Consider the following 18,598-nt stretch of genomic DNA (forward strand, 5'->3'; position numbering starts at 1 on the left):
TATGTTGTTGGATTCTGTTTGCTAGAATTTTGTTAAGGATTTTTGCATCTATGTTCATCAGTGATATTGGCCTGTAGTTTTCTTTTTTTGTGGCATCTTTGTCAGGTTTTGGAATTAGGGTGATGGTGGCCTCATAGAATGAGTTTGGAAGTTTACCTTCTTCTGCAATTTTCTGGAAGAGTTTGAGTAAGGTAGGTGTTAGCTCTTCTCTAAATTTTTGGTAGAATTCAGCTGTGAAGCCATCTGGTCCTGGGCTTTTGTTTGCTGGAAGATTTTTGATTACAGTTTCGATTTCCTTGCCTGTGATGGGTCTGTATCTGTGGCTGTGCTAGGTCTTTGTTGCTTTGCGCTGGCTTTCTCTAGTTGCAGCAAGTGGAGGCGACTCTTCATTGCATTGGGCTGGCTTCTCATTGTGGTGACTTCTCTTGTTTCCAGGCATGGACTCTAGGGTGGGTGGGCTTCAGTAGCTGCGGCTCATAGGCTTTGTTGCTCCGAATCATGTGGAATCTTCCCAGACCAGGGATCGAACCTGGGCCCCCTGAATTGACAAACAGATTCTTATCCACTGAGCCACCAGGGATATCCAGAGACTCTTAACTTTTAAAATAGAGAGAAATGATGATTGAACCCTTCATTTTTGAATTTTATATGTTTTTAAGACATGAACTGCTGTTTTCCCCCTTCATTCTAGGAATGTGTTCTTCAAAATCCCTTTTTCAAAAATCTATTCTGAGAGTCTTCTTTCCCCTCACAAACATTTTAAGATAACCTGAAGTCTGGTATGTGTCCCCTAATTAAATGTTAGGCTGTTACTTATTAACTGTAGAATAGCACGTTGCTTGGGACTTCCCTGGTAGCTCAGCTGGTAAAGAATCCGCCTGCAATGCAAGAGACCCTAGTTTGATTCCTGAGTTGGGAAGATCCCCTGGAGGAGGGAATGACAACTCCCTCTAGTATTCTTGCCTGGAGAATCCCCATGGACAGAGGAGCCTGGTGGGCTGCAATCCATGGGGTCACAAAGAGTCAGACACGACTGAGTGAGTAAGCACAGCACAGCACGTTACTTAGATAAGATAAAGGACGAAACAGAAAATTGCCATTCTAGGGACATCAACTGTAGTCTCTCCTGAGTGTTATTAAAGTTCATGGAAATTCTCAGTTATATACTGCATGAAAGTGAACGTTTTAGTCGCTCAGTCATGTCTGACTCTTTGTGACCCTGTGGACTGTAGCTCACCAGGCTCTTCTGTCCATGGGATTTCCCAGGCAAGAATACTGGAGTGGGTTGCCATTTCCTTCTCTAGGGGATCTTCCCAACCCAGGAATTAAACCTGGGTCTCCTGCATTGCAGGCAGATTCTTTCCTACTGAGCCACCTGGGAAGTGATTTATACTGCCTATTTACACCATATTTGGGAAGAAATGTCATCAGCAAGCTACAGTGTGGATTTTTTAAAATTCTAGGTTACTTTGTGGAATGAGCGCTTAAGAGAAAAAGGAAGGATTGAAGCTCTGGGGAAAACCAAACCATGTGGTCTTCAGAAGTAAGGAGAGATGCAACCCTCTGAACTGGTCATGAACCCCAAACAGGTCTTCCTGTCAGTGCTGGTGTTTGGCGTAGCAGGATTACTCCTCTTCATGTACTTGCAAGTCTGCATTGAAGAACAACACCCAGGTAAAACCTCAACTTTTTTCCCCCTATTTTTAATTACAATGGTCATTTTCAGGTAAATGAGTTGTGGTATTTATAAATATATACAAAGTCACAAGATTTCCAGCAACACAAAATACTCCAGCTCCCTAAAGAAAGCATAGTTATACATTTCTGGTGAGCATTTACTTGGTCCCTTGGGACCATTCTTGGAATTTTTGTTATCTTGGGCCAGTGGTTTGATAGCCCTTTCAGCAAGGACTGCTTGTAGAGAATTCATCTACTCATTGATCCTACCTTTGATGTGTCTACTAAACATTGAGCACAAGCCTAATAAGAGCTGAGTATACAGCAAACTCTCTTATTTCCTTTTAAATTTTTACATTAATACTCCAGTTGATGTAGAAATTCTTTCATGCTTTTAATATAAAGCAAGGGTTGGCAAACCCTTTCAGTAAAAATATAGAAAGTATTTTAGGTTTTGCAGGCCATATTGTCACTATCACAACTACAGTTGTCTCTATCTACAACCAGTAGATCACAAAAGCAGCCAAATATTGTTATGTAAACAAATGGATCAAGGTTTGTTCCAAAAAAAACTTTATTTATAAAACCAGGTGGTAGGCCACATTTGGTCCACAAGCCGTAGTTGATTGCTACTACTATATTCATTTTGTATTAATACATTGATTATTCAGTTTGTAATTTGCTACACTTTGGAGGCACTCAATTACTATTACAATGGATTATGTTTATAATGATGCAAGGAAATGTTTCAGAACACCATAAAAATATATACACATAGGTGTTGTGAAATTTGGCTGTCTTCCATTAGTAGAAATAGCCTATGGCCTATGACAGTTAAGAAAAATAAAGTAAAAGCAGAATAATTCCTTAATTGTTTCCAATTGTGGCTCATTTGAAAATCATTCTAGATATAAAGCCCTTAAGAATCTGCTCTGAAAGATAACTCCATACTAAGTCATAAATAATGGTAATAGTAGAAGTGTTTCCATTTTAAAATTCCTTTCCTTGGTTTAACCTCATAGACACTTTGAAATTATTTATTTCTATGGTAACTCTTGTGAAAAGAGTTTGCATGCAATTATTTTCTAGAGAATATGTAACATATTGTCAAAATTATTTTTAATTCCCATTATAGACACTATAATATTTCTGTTTTCTGTATTACTGCAATATTTTATCATAATAACTTAAACAATATTGAATGAAACCATCTGTGATAAAATAAATAGGCTAATTCCTTTGGCAATATAATTCCTAGCAAAGATCTTGTCACATGGTAAGCCTTCAGTAGGTGTTTGTTGAATGAGTGAATTTAAAACTCATTGCCGACTATAGACTGGGATGCAGCAATGGAGGAAAAAGCAGCGATTTCATTATTAGGAGGTGTGTTAATATCATGGTCTCATAATGAATTTCTCGAGAAAAGTGTCACAACAGAGCTTCAATTTGTAAAAGAAAATATATTCATATATACAGACTAATGGAGAAATGTTATGATTTAGTCTGTCAGTAAGAATCTACCTAACGTCTGAAAAAATGGTCTAGTTGCATAATAACATGACATATACAATGCAATTTACAAAATGTATCCAGGAACACCAGTAGCTACAATTTATTGAAAACTTAGCATGTGCTAGATGTTTTCCCTTATCCTATTGATATCTCGCTGGACATGATATTCTAAGTTTTTAGATGAGGAAGCTAAGGCTCAGGCAGATAAGGAAGTTATTCAAGGCCCCACATGTGTAGGCTGAGATGCAAAGGAAAAGCTAGGATTCAAACCCAGGTTGTGCCCTCAAAAACCCATGCCTCTACCCTGCACACTGCTTCTGTGAGTGTGAAAAAGTGAATAATATTACCCCCTAGAGCACAGATGAAGGAGCTGAGACTTTAAACTGAAACTTTTAAGTGACATGCCCATAGATATAGAGCTAAGCATTTTCAAAGTATGATACATGCCCAGGTTCTCCTGTGCCTTTTAAGTCCTAAAAGAACCTCCTAATCAAAAAAACAGAAAAGATAAACATATATACAATACATCAGTGATACTATGTTTCAAAATCACTGACTTGGTAAAACTAAGCTATATTTATAAGTTCATAGAGGGTACTCTCGTCTACAAGTTAGATTCTTTTTAAAAATTTTTTTAAATTTTTCTTGACTTCATAAATTTTTCAAGCTGGGAAATTAGTTTCCCCAGTGAAGATGAGCTGCTAAAACATTTCCCATTTATTCTCTTAAATTTTGCTTGTGATTTGCTAGAAGTACTTTCTCTTATTCTCAATATATCCCAAATGAATTACATAATATTTCACAATCTACTCATGACAGTGAGTATGAACATTAGAACCAGGATTCCTTTAGATAACTATTTTACTGAAGGAATGTTTTATTATTCTTCAGTAAGACTTCATCTGGAGTTTTGCCTTACACTAGGCTAGTGCCCTAGGTTATAATTCTGTAGTTTTCTAGGTAGACAGGTCTCTGTTTATTTTATATGTGTCTCAGATAACATCTGGATCAGCACACATTTTTGGAAAAAAATTTTATTTATTTTTAATTGAAGGATAATTGCTTTACAATATTGTGTTAGTTTCTGCCATACATCAACATGAATCAGTCATAGGTAGACATATATCCCCTCCCTCCTGAAACCTCGCTCTCATGCCCCATCCCTTCCCATCCCTCTAAGTTCTTATAGAACCCTGGTTTGAGAGGAAGATCACTCATTTTTTTAAGGCAGTCTCTTTAAGTCAGAAAATACCTGAATGTGTGCTTTGATGGTAAAAATAGAGAAGTCTGAGTTTTGGACACTTTAAGACTGTCACTCACAGCACTTTGGGAGATGTCTGCTCCTTTGTAAGTAGAGCAGATTTTAAAGCTCTGGATGGTTTGATCTCATGGACATTTCAGTTGTACCATAAGAGCTCTTAGGTTCTTTTCGTACACTTTTTCTTTTGAGGCTTTTCAAATCCAGTAAGATATGACTGTTTTCTTGCCTTCCTAGTTTTCCTGGGCTGCTTCTTATTAAAATAAAATGCTTGAAGATTATGAAAAAATCTCGAACATGCTGTATGTACTAATAGAAGATTATGAATAGACAGATTTTTTTGGAGGCAAAGAGGAAAAATGTGTGACAGAGAAATCAAAATCTATCCAATTATACAACAAAGAGTTTCATATAAACATCTATTTTTCAGTACCATTATCAATTAATTTATGCATTTCTCTGTGTTAATTTTCAGTATGTGGATGTATTATTATCAGTTTCATTTTGTAGATTTTCCCCCTATCTGTTAAAAAGTACAAGTTTTACATTCAGAGGAATCTTGAAAATCTCAGATCTCCTTGTTAGGTCTGTGACTCTGGGCAAATCACCTAGCCTTCCTAAGCCTCGATTTTCTCATCTATAAAATGGGGGTAATAATCTTTTCCCTGTAGGGTTGCAGTGAGGATCAAAGGAGACAATGTCTGCAAAGCAGTTAGCATGGTGCCTGGCAAGCAGTGAAGCCAATGAATGTGAGCTTTATTACTGTTAATATCCTGGCAATGATGCAGAGCATCTGCAGACTTGTTTTTTTCTGAGTTATCCCAGTTAAGACTCAGCCATGATTCAGGAAAACAATCCCAAGCTTGTGACTTAAATGATTAAGATAAGAAAAAAGGCTCAGTTTCAGCTCTGGTTAAAATAGTTGGGAGAGTCTAACTGGCATAGAGCCATCATGCTTCACAATGTAGACACTGGAAGGAGAGTGATGAGTGGCAGACAGGAGAATTCTGGTCCAGGACGATCTCAGATCTGTACAGGCTGCCCAAGGTCAGGGCATTCATTCATTCAACAGCGGTTATTGAAGATGTAACAATGGGAGGTGCCAAGCCCTGTGATGAAAACAGGAGATATAATTGAGAAGCAGACATAACCCCTGTTCTCAAGGAGACTATAGTCTCTTGGATTGTAAGGGAGAAAATGGTCTTGAGTCCAGGCCAAGGCTTTGGTACAAAAGGACAGTTCATTTTGACAGGAAGGAGACCGGCCCTTCTTTATGAGGCAAAGTAATGAGTTAGGACCAGGAGAAAGAGCCCAATCAATTGTCAGTAATGGAACTGCTGAGCAGATAAAAGTCTTAGAAGGAGTAGTGGCAGGTTAGGAGCAGGGTCAGCAGAGGACCAGATCCGAAAGGATACATGCCAGGGAAAGATGTAATAGCCAGGAGGGCCATTTCAGGAGAAATCACAACAATGGCTTGTTCCCCAGCGCCCCCCGCCAACCCCTATTGAAATTTGCAATCTGGTGCTCTTTCTCTAGGTAGACTGTTTTACAATCTGGTGCTCTTTCTCTAGGTAGACTGTTACTACTAAACACAACAAATAACAAAAGGTGTGGTGCATCATTGTTTTGTATGTGTAATAAGAGAGTGAAGACCCCATCATCGCAGAATCAGAATGCGAGCTTTAGAAACAATTTAAAGATCAACGCCACCTGTTGTTCCTCACCACCTGTTTTTTAAATATAAAAATCTGATGATGACACTCCTGTGTTTAAAACTTTTCAGTGATCGCTCAGTCCCTTTAGCAAAAACTTCTCCCTGGAGCTTGCAAAGCTGTGGGTGGGGCCAACTCCTGCTCCACAGCCTTCCAGCTTTCTTTTCAAGATTGCTTGTTTTGGCAGGACCAATAATGTTTTAGATCTTAATTGATAATATTTTTAAATGTTTACCTTAAACAAAAACTTGTTTGACTTTCATACCTTTAATGACATTTTTTCTACTAGTTTCTTTCTGATTTACACTAAGTACTGATATCTGAATTTAGTTGAAAATTCAGCATTAACATGTAAGGTCAGTTGTTTAGCTATAAATTATCATACCTAGCATATAAAAGAATCACATAGCTATAATCTCACCTTTGCAAAACTCATTATCACCAATCCAGGCTCTGCAAGACTCCAATCTTGAACTTGATTGGTCTAAAGTGTATGTTCATTTTGGTTAACGATGTGACCTTTCTGTAAGTCAAGATTTTACTCAAATCTTCCATGCTATATATTGCTACTTTTAATCTTTTGTTTTTCATGAGTACAGTTAACATCAGTAGGCCCAGGTTATATTTTAACACTCCTTTTTTGGTATGAAAGCAATAGTTAGTAGCTATAAGCTTCTGATTTTAGGCAAAGTAAAGCCACCTTATTCTTTTTTGTCAGACAGTTAATTGATGCAGGACCTTATAGGCAAACTGGTCTCTATGCTTTGGTCTTTCTAACAAGATTCTGTATTGCTTTTTTTCAAACTAAATATATTTTGTGGCATATAAAGTTTTACTTTTAGACTAGATTGGCATAATTCTTTTCTCTTGCACCTCTCTGATGAGAAAGTATATTCTTTTCCTTCAGAATCAGGCTGTTCTTCCTGATTTTGATGTTGCTGTATTGAAATTCTATTTTCTCTCAGGGAATCTTTTTATACCTGACCTGAAGCAAAGCCACTTATAACTTGGAAGGACATTATGCTTACTGTCAATCATATCCTCAGGAAAATAAAATCTCATTTCTTTTAAAAGTCACTTGTTTGAGTTACTTCCTCTGATTTTGATGAGAGCTGCAACCATTTTTTTAATAAAATGAGTATCTGCTGCCACGGCGTCCCTCTGGACACCTCCATATCCCATCTTCCTTTTATGTGATTTTTCCCATCTCAGGGCCTTTGGGTTAGCTCTTCTCTCTTCCTAAAACATGTTTTCCTTCACTGTTTCTGTTACTGGCTTTTCCTTATCCTTCACAGTATAGCTTAAATATCACCTTCTCTCAACATCCTATATAAAGTTGGTATACTCTGATGGTGTATCTCCCAGTACCTGTTTATTACTTCTTAAAACTTATTGCATGATGCTTATTCTATCTGTAAGCATTCCTTTTATATATTTACATATGTTCTACCTCTGTTCCTAATGGCAGGGAACTTGTATGTTGGTCACTGATGTTCATTCACCTGCCCGTCACCCACTTTCAGATTCTGATGTCAATTTTCACTTTTTTATATACCCCCAGCACCCTCCAAATTCCATGTTTATTCTTATTCTCCCAACTATCATTACTAGATTTTATAAAAATCTACTTTGATTGGATCAACTCTGTAGCAAACCTTGGCCACTGAGTATTATTCAAATTTTGCAGATTTTAAGCAATTCTGACAATTACTTCTTAATTTCTAGTAGTGTGGCTTCTGAGATATGGGGCAAATGCAAGGGGGCAGCTCGCAGGAAGACAGGAGACTCAGAAGGTGGGGTAGAGAGTTAAGACAAAATCCACAGGGAGAAGCAAGTTACAGGTAGCTGGGTGGTTGGTGGTTTAGTTACTAAGTTGTGTCTGACTCTTGTGACCCCCTGGACTGTGGCCTGCCAGGTTCCTCTGTCCACATAATATCATCTTTAAGATTCTATTACTTTATATCTTCTTTTCAGCTTTTGCAAATCAAAATTAGGACTTCTTAAAACACTACAGATGTTTAATGGTACTCCTAGTACAATAGATATAAAAATTTTATTTGAGCACACAGATTTCCATTAAGAATTCTGAATGGAAAGATACAAATATAGAACCTGCAGGTACAGGGCTGCTTGCTTTATTGGTAAATATCAATAGGGTGGTTAGCAGTTCATTGAGAATCAATTCAAATAACTACCAGTTATTAGTGTGGACTTTGATTATGAGTGCAAAGACCTCACTCACTAAATAATTCATGGTGATAGGCAAGTTAGCTCCTGTTAGGGTTATTGGTTCAGTATGTAATACCACCTAGTTCAGACTGTCTAGTTTTCCTCATAGAAATAAATTTCAAAAACCAAAGCATCATCTAGTCCCAGCTTCCTCCTTTTACAGAGGAGCAACCGAGAGGCTTACATTTGCACAGTCAGGAAGCAACAAACCAGGCACTGAAACATGATGCCCGATAACTTCCTATTTTTTGCCCAATACTCTTCCTCTTCCCCTTGAGGTAGAAGAGGATTCAGGACACTTTGCACGTTTGGTTTGTTTCCTAAAGCGGCTTGAACACAGCAGTCCTCAAACCCAATCTAGAAGTCCAGCAACCAGATGCATCACCAGTAACATATAGATATGTTCTGTTTATATATATAGTTTATACATATATAGTCTATAGAGAGAGAAAGATATAGTTTTCTATTCTCCAGTTGAAAAATCTGCACAGAGAACTGACTGTTGTAAAAGCCACAGACTTCAAAGGAAAGTTCAATAGTACAGAACCAAGGTCTCTGGGAACATACCTTTCAAGAATAAATCAAGCATCCAAGAGGTTTGGTAGGAAATTTCATGATACCCAGATCATCACAGATTAAAGAGGAATAAAATGTGAAAAGAAAACATGGAGTGTTTTAAATAAAAGAAGAACCTTACTTTTCACTAAGTGTTCTGTTTCCCTGAGTCACAGATTGCCAAAACTTATACTGAGGTGTTTTTTTTTTTTTTTTAATAGGAAAAAAGTTTATTATGTGTGTGGGAGTACTCAATAGTGAGTAATTAGCAGAATAGCCAGAGGTATAGGTTTATCTATCTAGAGAAGGAAATGGCAACCCACTCCAATATTCTTGCCCGGGAAATCCCATGGACAGAGAAGCCTGGCAAGCTACAGTCCGTGGAGTCGCAAGAGTTGTACATGACTTAGCAACTACACCACCACCCCCACCGGAGGTTTATGTATCAGTTTAACCAAAACTAGGGTGAGGAGTGGGGTGAGGGTGGGAGTGGTGGGGTCTTCAGTGCTAAAGAATAGAGGATTCTGTTGGGCAGTCTCCTTGGAAAGAGGCTCAAAGTTACCCCAGAATGGGGGTTAAAGACAGCTGTACTTTGGGAAGGCTTTACTGTCATCATGGAAGAAAATTTCAGGTAAGACTTCTTTCCTCTGACTACTTCAACGGCTTTTCCAAACTTTCTCATTACATTGGGGTTCACAAAGTTATGCTTTGCATTTGTAATATTCACTAATGCTCCACTAATTTGTAGGAGGGTCCCGTTTCATGCTGCTTGTTAAGTGCTAAGTCGCTTCAGTCATGTCCAACCAGGCTCCTCTGTTCATGGAATTCTTCAGGCAAGAATACTGGAGTGGGTTCCCATGCCCTCCTCCAGGGGATCTTCTGGATCCAGAGACCAAACCTGTATCTCTTATGTCTCTTGCATTGGCAGGAAGATTCTTTACCATTAGTGCCAGCTGGAAAGCTGAAACCCTCTAAGCAACTTCTGTCCTTTTATATTGTTTTATATATACATATAGGATTGAAAGTGAATGGTTCTGTGCTAATGCAGCAGACAGAATTCATCACTAGTGCCCCCTCCCTATTCTCAAGCTTTTATCTCCATTTCTCATGGCTTGACTCAGCCTGAGTTGTGAACATTTGCTTCCATGCCTGTGTCTCCCCAACTGACAGCCTCACTGAGGGTCAGGACCTATTGTGCCTGGAACACAAGAGACCCCAGGAAAGAGCTCAATGGGAAGAGATGGGGGCGAGATTTCAGAGACAAGAGAGCTGACAGTTTCTGCAGGACTCACAGTATATCAACCCATCTTTGGTGTGGCCACAACCTTCTCGCTGTGTTTGTGAGCTTGGTTGCTCTAGATATTATCATAATGAGAGGGGAGTTTGGGGGACAATGGGTACATGTATATGAATGGCTAAGTGAGTCTCTTTACTGTCTGCCTGAAACTGTCACCACATTGTTAATCGGCTATACTCCAATATAAAATTAAAAATTTAAAAAAAAAGAAAAGAAGATTGTGCAGGCAGCGTTAACACCAGTGACATTGACAGCCAGCATCCTGGGAAGTTTCTTGTTTGTTAGGACCATCTTAGAGATAGAACAAAATACACACTGCCCAGTTGCCTTTTTCTTCTTTGAAGATGATATTTAACTGTTCTGTAGGTGGCAGCTGGCTACATATTTAGTAATGATTCTTGATGGGAGAGAATTTTCCTCAATTTTTTAAAAATTTAGATGGCCAGAAATTGACATCAAAAATGGTTCTGATCTAGTCAGAGTAGGAACACTAACAGAGGCAAAATATCCAGCTTTCCGTGCTATGGCCGAGTACGTGTGGAAATGCCTTAACATGCTCTTAATAAAAACATCACAGTGATAAATGTAGAATTCCAGAATGCTTATTATGTGCTGTGTGGGTAAAGTGACAATTAATAGTTGTTTGCAAATGAAAAACAATAGACATGAATATTTATCTATTTCATGGTCCTGGGAACAGCTTTCAGATTACTTTTATAACCAATTTATTATGAATTATGAGCTCATATAAACTAGGCTCAAACAATCTTGCATTTCTTGTACTATAAAATATTACTTTAAGATACAAATGATTTTTATCATAAGATAGTCTCCATGGTTTCGTTGATTACATGACCCATCACAAAATAATTAGCTAAGAAACGTATATTTAGTCATATTAAGAAACTCTAACTTTTCAGCTTTCAAAATTCAGTTTTAGAATTCTTTTCAGATGCATAAAAAGTGAAAGTGTTAGTCGCTCAATTGTGTCCAACTGTTTGCAACCCCATGGGGTATGGCCCACCAGGCTCCACTGTCCATGGGGTTCTCCAAGCCAGAATACTGGAGTGGGTAGCCATTCCCTTCTCCAGGGAATCTTCCAGATCCAGGGATCGAACCCGGGTCTCCTGCACTTTGGGCAGATTCTCTACCATCTGAGCCATCAGGGAAACCCTCAGATGAATAAGGCCAAAGAATATCTAGTAGAAGATAGGAGTGGCAGCTTTAACACACTCAATAAACCAATGTAGGTTTTACTAGGCCTTCTTTTAAGTTTGCTCAGGAGAGAGATGAATCCATAAAGCAGTCAGGCTGCTTATGATCATGCCACCAGAAATACACTGTAAACAATGGAATTGCCACCGAATTTTGGACCCAGAATTTTATGATTGACATTAAGGGTCAGTGGCTGCATTTTAGATCCATCCCCAGAAGCGATTCTATAATCAACAGAAATCAGAAGTCCATTCACTGAACCACTGGCAAAAAATTAAGTAGAGATTCCCAGTTTGCTTTGGCTCCAAGGTATTTCCAATAACCCCGGCCTAGGGAAAATGACATAACTGCAACCTGAAATCCCATATCCAAAAACTGAGATGCTCATTTTTTGGTAGAAATGTGGAGAGTTATGAGCAATCTAGAATAGATGGGAAAAATGGTGATGCACTTTAATGAATGACTCGTAGTATTGAAAAAGTTTAATAGGTTTTAATTCTGTTTCTCATTCTTCTGAAATATTTTTACATTAACTTGATTGAGTTTGTAATGACAGATGTCCATGTGAAAAAAAAAAATCTGATCATATTCAAATTCTACTAAGGCAATACCTGGTGAAATTTATATAGTCTTGTTTATTTCACAGCAACAGGTAGGCAGCTTTTCCCCCCCTGTAGCTCCTACATTTAAATTCTATGCTCTCTGTTTACAATTGGCAAGAGTCAGGTTATCCTTGATTTTTGCCAAGATGCCAAGTTAACTTGGCTGATGTTGGATTCCAGAAGGCAAAGAGCCTTCTTCCCCGAAGCAATTTCTGATTAAGAAGAAAATGAGATCTCAAGTGTATTTTTAGCATCTGGAACTCTTAAATATTCATTTATTCAGTTTTGACTTTGAGGACCCTTTGGGTTGTTACATTTTAGGGGTGTACAGTGAGTAGCACTACTATGTGATTCATTATATCAACTTCAAACAATTGTGTTGCCATTCCTTCCAGAAACCTCCCTTGTGAGTTCTATTCCTGGGTTGGGAAGATCCACTGGAGAAGGGAAAGGCTACCCACTCCAGTATTCTGGCCTAGAGAATTCCATGGCCTGTATAGTCCATGGGGTCGCAAAGAGTCAGACACAACTGAGCGACTTTCACTTTCAAGGCTCATAGGACTTCATAAGGGCATCTATCTGTCTGCCTTTGTATCCCTGAATATTCATGAGAGTCATGGACAGCCAAGGACTGCAGGGAGGAGGAAGGATTCTTGGTGGGGGTGGAGGGGGGGTGTCTGTGAAAACAGGACACTAGAGTGTATCAACTGGCCTGGCCCAGCCTGAAACGTGCAGACTCAAGGTTTCCTGTGGTGGTGGAGATATTGTTGTTGAGTTGCTAAGTCATGTCTGACCCTTTGTAACTCCATGGACTACAGCATGCCAGGCTCCTCTGTCCTCCACTATCTCCTGGAGTTTGCTCAGATTTATGTCCATTGAGTCAGTGATGCCCTCTAACCATCTCATCCCAGTAACATATTGGACACCTTCTGATCTGAGGGGTTCATCTTCCGGTGTCATATCTTTTTTGCCTTTTCATACTGTTCCTGGGGCTCTCTCAGCAAGAATACTGGAATGGTTTGCCATTGTCTCCTCTACTGGACCATGATTTGCTGAAACTCTTCACCGTGACCTGTCTGTCTTGGGTGGTCCTGCATGGCTTGACTTGTAGCTTCATTGAGTTATGCAAGCCCCTTCGCCATGACAAGGCTGTGATCCATGAAGGGATGGAGGTGGTGGTCTGCAAAGAGTGGCCTTGTTGCCAGATTCTGGGACCTTGTCATACCCCAACAGACTGCATGCTTGATGTCAGTGCATAAAAATGGCCTCTTCTCTTGCCACAATATTTATGTCTGCTTTGGGGCAAGTTGCTCCCTAGCAGTTCTGTGAACTAATAGGGTGTCCTGGAGAAATGTAAATCTTCCCTTGTTTTTGACATTTCTCCCGATTACCTCGTTGCCCTCCCCAGACCTCTCATCTTGTTTTGTTTCTGATTCTGTAGAACTGCACTGAACCTAGAACACGATGCTCTATGGTGTGAAGGACTGACTGTCTTTTACAAATTAAATTTTCATTTAAACAAACACATACTAATACTTTCAAAAGATTCATTAAGATGCCACTGGATACTACAGCCTTTTACCCAGGTGACTATGGCTTAGGGAAAAGGAAATGATCAGTCTTTGGGGGAATTACTGCACATAGGCCCTGAATTGGAGGGCTTCCCAGGTGGCTCCGTGGTAAACAACCCGCGTGCCAGTGCAGGAGACTCAGGTTCGATCCCTGGGTGGGCAGATTCCCCTGGAGGAGGAAATGGCAACCCACTGCAGTATTCTTGCCTGGAGAATCCCATGGACAGAGGAGCCTGGTGGGCTACAGTCATTGGGGCACAAAGAGATGGACACGACTGAGCACACACGTACAAGGACCAGGGCCCTGAATTGACACTAATTTCTGAGACCCAAACATCATTGTCATCAGACCAGGGATTTTGGGGGGTAGTGATAATTGGGGTTTTAGCTCAGATCCATCTCACTGTATGTGGGTCATTCCCAAACCCATCCTGTGGTCCTTTCTGCAATTCCAGGATGCAGAAGTGGGATGGACATACTCAGCGTCTTGCAGAATTGTATTAGAGGGTCTGAGAAATATGTCTAATGGAAGAGCACTCTCTGATCTGGGTATTTTTTTCCTAATAGCTGTATATCTTAGAGAGGGGAATAACCACTGATTAGCACTGAGGGAACTCCCCCTGAGTAGCTATGTGGCCTTGACCAGGGTCCTCAGCCCACCCAAATGTGCCTCCTGACCTAAAACACAGGGAGTTATACTAGTCACTGTTCCAGTTTCCTTTCAGCTCTAAAACACTGATGTTTTCATTCGCTTACAACTCGCTTCTTCCAGCACTTTCTTCTTTGAGTAGTCACATTGGAGATGTACGGGGTTCATATCTTCTGTCCTATGACCAAATAAAGATAGCGTGGCACTTCTGCACACTTTCAGTGACAGATGGTGCAATAAATGCTGATGTTTTCCTGCACTCTTTTGCTTCCACGTGTGTCAAATTCGCCTCTTTCCTCTTCTCTCTTAGAGTCCCAACCTCCTTATTTTGGAGTTCCAGCTAGCTTGACATGAAAAATGTGCAGTAGTAAGTGTAATGGATAATTGCATCAAGGAGAGGGGAGAATGATCTAAATTTCAAATTCAGAATAATTACCTAAGTCTTAACTGTAACTAGCCTAACCTAATTAATTTCTTCTCCAACTTATTTTATTGTTCTGCAAATACAAAGGTGATTTTTCATTAACTTTTAATGCTGTTTGGAACTCCATTCCATTTTGTATTCGATGTGGCTTTGAATAGAGTTCTACACAGAATAGAATGCAATATTGCCAAGCTTTGCTGTAAGACACAGACTTTCACTGAAGCTGTAGGAACAGCATTTTTATTAAGGTCGTTTTGTTTAAGGGAAGGGACAAACCCACTCTACCTGGGATCATATCTTGGCAATAATAAAATTTCTGAGCAGTGCACGATAGGAAATAGTTTTAAACTTTGAAATTTATCTGAGTTCATTTTAAGTATGTTTGTGTGTATGCTCAGTCGCTCGGTTGTGTCTGACTCTTTTGCAACCACATGCACTGTAGCCCACCAGGCTTCTCTGCCCATGGAATTTTCCAGGCAAGAATACTGGGGTGGATTCCCTTTTCCAGGGGATCTTCCTCACCCAGGGATTGAACCTGTCTCTTAGGTCTCCTGCATTGGCAGGCAGATTCTTTACCACTAGCGCCACCTGGGAAGCCTTTGATGTTTGCTCTTCAGTAACTGTAAAATAGAGAGCTGAAGCAATGACAGTCCTGCCTTCATCTCCCATCTAGACTCCTACTCTTGCTTCTTTGCATAGTTAGCTGGAGGTAATCTTAGCTTTTCTTCTCACACAGAACCTCACAGCTCTGTGGAAGAAGCCACACTGACTACAAATATGTCAGAAAAACACCAAAAGGTATTGTGCAGAATGCTGGGTTTCAAGTGACAGAAATCCACCTCCATGTAGGTTAAACCAGTGGATGAATAGATATATACATTGCACAGGAGACTTTCTAGTCTCTGCTCAGGCTTGGTAAGTCATGTGGTGTCAGAACTAGTAAGATCCAGAGTTCCCTCCATCTCTGGCTTCCTCTCTTGGCTTCGTTTTCCAAAGCACAGTGGCTTCCTCAGCAGGTGCCTGAGTTTGATGGCAGAGATACCCATGGGAGATCCCAGACTTTTATTATCTTTAGTGATAGCAGTTTCAAAGAAGAGACTGCTTCCTCCCCTGGTGTCCATGTCAGTTACTGAAAATAGACTGATCCATCCTGCGAGGTCTTCTGCTACAGTTCCTGTGTCCGTGGACATTAATATTCGGACCAGCCAACCTAACCTTCCCCTGGCTCCCAGAAAGTATGGTCTGATAATTGACAGCTTTGTGCCCATCAAGGAGGTGGGGGTTTTGGAGCTCATACTGCAGAAGAAAGCATGAAGGCAGATTTTTAAACTGTAGCTGATATTCATGCTACCACCTTCAACTCTGTAGTGGTGGAGTTGTCCAGCTCTTAAAGGCGCTCACAAAGTGATGTCCAGAGATGACCCAATGGAAGTCCTCCTTTCTATGGGACAATCCTGAGTTGTGTAAGCCCCTAAACTGGCATTCCCATCAGTGATTGTCTTTCTTATCCAGGTATGTTACCCAAAGTCAGGATTCTCTACCACTTTTTATACTCACAGTAACTTCATGAGCTGGATACCAGTATGATTCTCAGTTTACAGTTGAGGAAACTGAGGCACAGAGAGGGTAAGTAACTTGCTCGTGGGCACACAGCTGGTAATATGATGGGGTTTCTCAAGCTTTTGTCAAATTATAATCACCGGGGCTTCTTTTGTTAAAATGTGGATTACCTGAGTCTCACCCTGGGGCATCCCAATTCAGTAGTTCCGGAGTTTGGTGGGGGACTGCTGCTGCTGCTAAGTCACTTCAGTCATGTCCGACTCTGTGCAACCCCATAGACGCCAGCCCACTAGGCTCCCCCATCCCTGGAATTCTCCAGGCAAGAACACTGGAGTGGGTTGCCGTTTCCTTCTCTGTTACAGTTTCTAACGGCCAAAGTGATTCTGATGAGTGACAGGCTCAAGAGCCACTGATCCTGAGAGCAGGCAGGAAGCAGAATGGCTAGGGGTTGGAGGGTTTTAGTTATGAGGTAAGCAGTAGTAATGAACATGAAGAAAAAAAAATAATATATTTAAAATCTTTGTGGCAACCTGGTCATGGAAATGGTCCTCTTAGATCAAGAAGAGAGTATTTGGGAGGAGACTAGCAGTGACTCTGATCTCTCCTTCAGCCACTGCTTTCTCTGAAATGATTAGTCGCTCAGCCATGTCCAACTCTTAGTGACTCCATGGACTGGAACCCACCAGGCTCCTCTGTCCATGGGGATTCTCCAGGCAAGAATACTAGAGTGGGTTGCCATGCCCTCCTCCAGGGGATCTTCCCAACCCAGGGATCGAACTAGTGTCTCCTGCATTGCAGGCAGATTCTTTACCCGCTGAGCCATTGTGGAAGCCCCTACCCTGTTCCAAAATCTACCCTTACATATTCATTTGTCTAGTTATGTTGGGTCTTAGTTGCAGCCTGTGGGATCTTCATTGCATCTTGTGGGATCTTTCCTTGCGGTGCACAGACTCTCTAGTTGGGGCTCTCAAGCACAATGGTTGCAGTACAAGGGCTTAGTTGCTCTGCAGCATGAGGGATCTTAGTTCCCCGACCAGTGATCAAACCCGAGTACCCTACATTGCAAGGCAGATTCATAATCGCTGGACCACCAAGGAATTCCCTCAAAATCTACTCTTAATATAGATATCTGTTTCCTCTGTATCTGTTTAAGCTATAGTGGAAAGGCAAGTTTTATTTTTGGCTAACAATAATGGATGAAATGTAAAGCTTAAAACCTGGCAGTGATTCTAAGGCTTGTTTCTTCTGTTTGGAGTAGTCCTGCCCATCTTTCCCGCTTACTACCACTTACACCTCAGTTCTCAGGTTTAATATCAACACCTCCATGAGGCCTTCCCTGATCTACCCATCTTTACTAGGTTCCCTGGATACACTCTCAGCACTTTGTAATTTTCCTTTGAGCGATTGCCATAACTGGAAATTGTTCATTTACTCATGTGACTGTTTGATAGTCTGGTACTGCTATCTCCCACTAAACTATAAATGAGTGACCACATCTGTTTATTTACCTCTGTATTCTCAGCATGCAGTACTGTGCCTGATCACGTATTAAATATTTGATAATTCTGTTGAATGAGTGTAAAGGGGGTCTTCTTTAAGCAACCAGTGATGCCTGGAATAAGTCCTAAGGAGACTTCTCCCTGGATGGGATTTCTAAAAGGAGAAACAAGTGAAGAAAGGCGAAGAGAACCTAAGAAAAGGCATAGAGAGCAAATAGAAGAAAACTGATAAGGAAGCAATTATCACCTGCAATCTAAGTATAGACTTAAGGAAACAGAGCCTTAAAATGTGAAAATAGCTGGGGACCCACAGGAAAGGGGCAAGTAATCTGGCCATTAGCCAGAGAAACAAGAGCTAAGTACAGGGGAGAGGATAGAATGCTCTTGGAAGTATTTTGTTGTTTCTTTTTTCACAAAATGTTCCAACTGGAAAATACTTAAAAAAAATTTTTTTTTTTTAATGTGGACCATTTTTAAAGTCTTTATTGATTTGCTACAACATTGCTTCTGTTGTTTAAGTTTGGGTTTTTGGCCATGAGGCCTGTGGGATCTTAGGTCTTAGCTCCTCCACCAGGAATTAAACCTGCACCGCCTGCCCTGGAAGGCGAAGTCTTAACCTCTGGACCACCAGGGAAGTCCCGAAAGCGACTTCACTCCAGCAGTCATCAAACCAGGACCCCCATATTCCGGGTGCTCAGATTACTGGGAGCTCTTAAACTAAGTTCAAAATTAAAAAAAGAAAAAAACTTTAAAGTAAACTTTTATTGAAGTATAACAAACGTCCAAAAAAGTGCACAGATAGTAGCATACCATTTGATGAATTTTTACAAAGTGCACA

The 18,598-nt window shown here is 40.3% G+C and overlaps 1 protein-coding gene across 1 annotated transcript in view; it reads left to right on the forward strand.

Annotated features, from left to right (window-relative positions):
• The window catches only part of CHST9 (carbohydrate sulfotransferase 9), a 285,080-nt gene that overhangs the window by 51,334 nt on the left and 215,148 nt on the right, over nt 1-18,598 (forward strand). The window contains exon 2 of the mRNA XM_043889202.1: nt 1,464-1,674. Coding sequence (XP_043745137.1) covers nt 1,554-1,674 — 121 coding nt within the window. The 5' untranslated portion in view covers nt 1,464-1,553. The remainder of the gene's footprint in view (nt 1-1,463; nt 1,675-18,598) is intronic.

Source organism: Cervus elaphus, chromosome 27 (assembly GCF_910594005.1).
Source record: "Cervus elaphus chromosome 27, mCerEla1.1, whole genome shotgun sequence".
Lineage (NCBI taxonomy): Eukaryota > Metazoa > Chordata > Mammalia > Artiodactyla > Cervidae > Cervus > Cervus elaphus.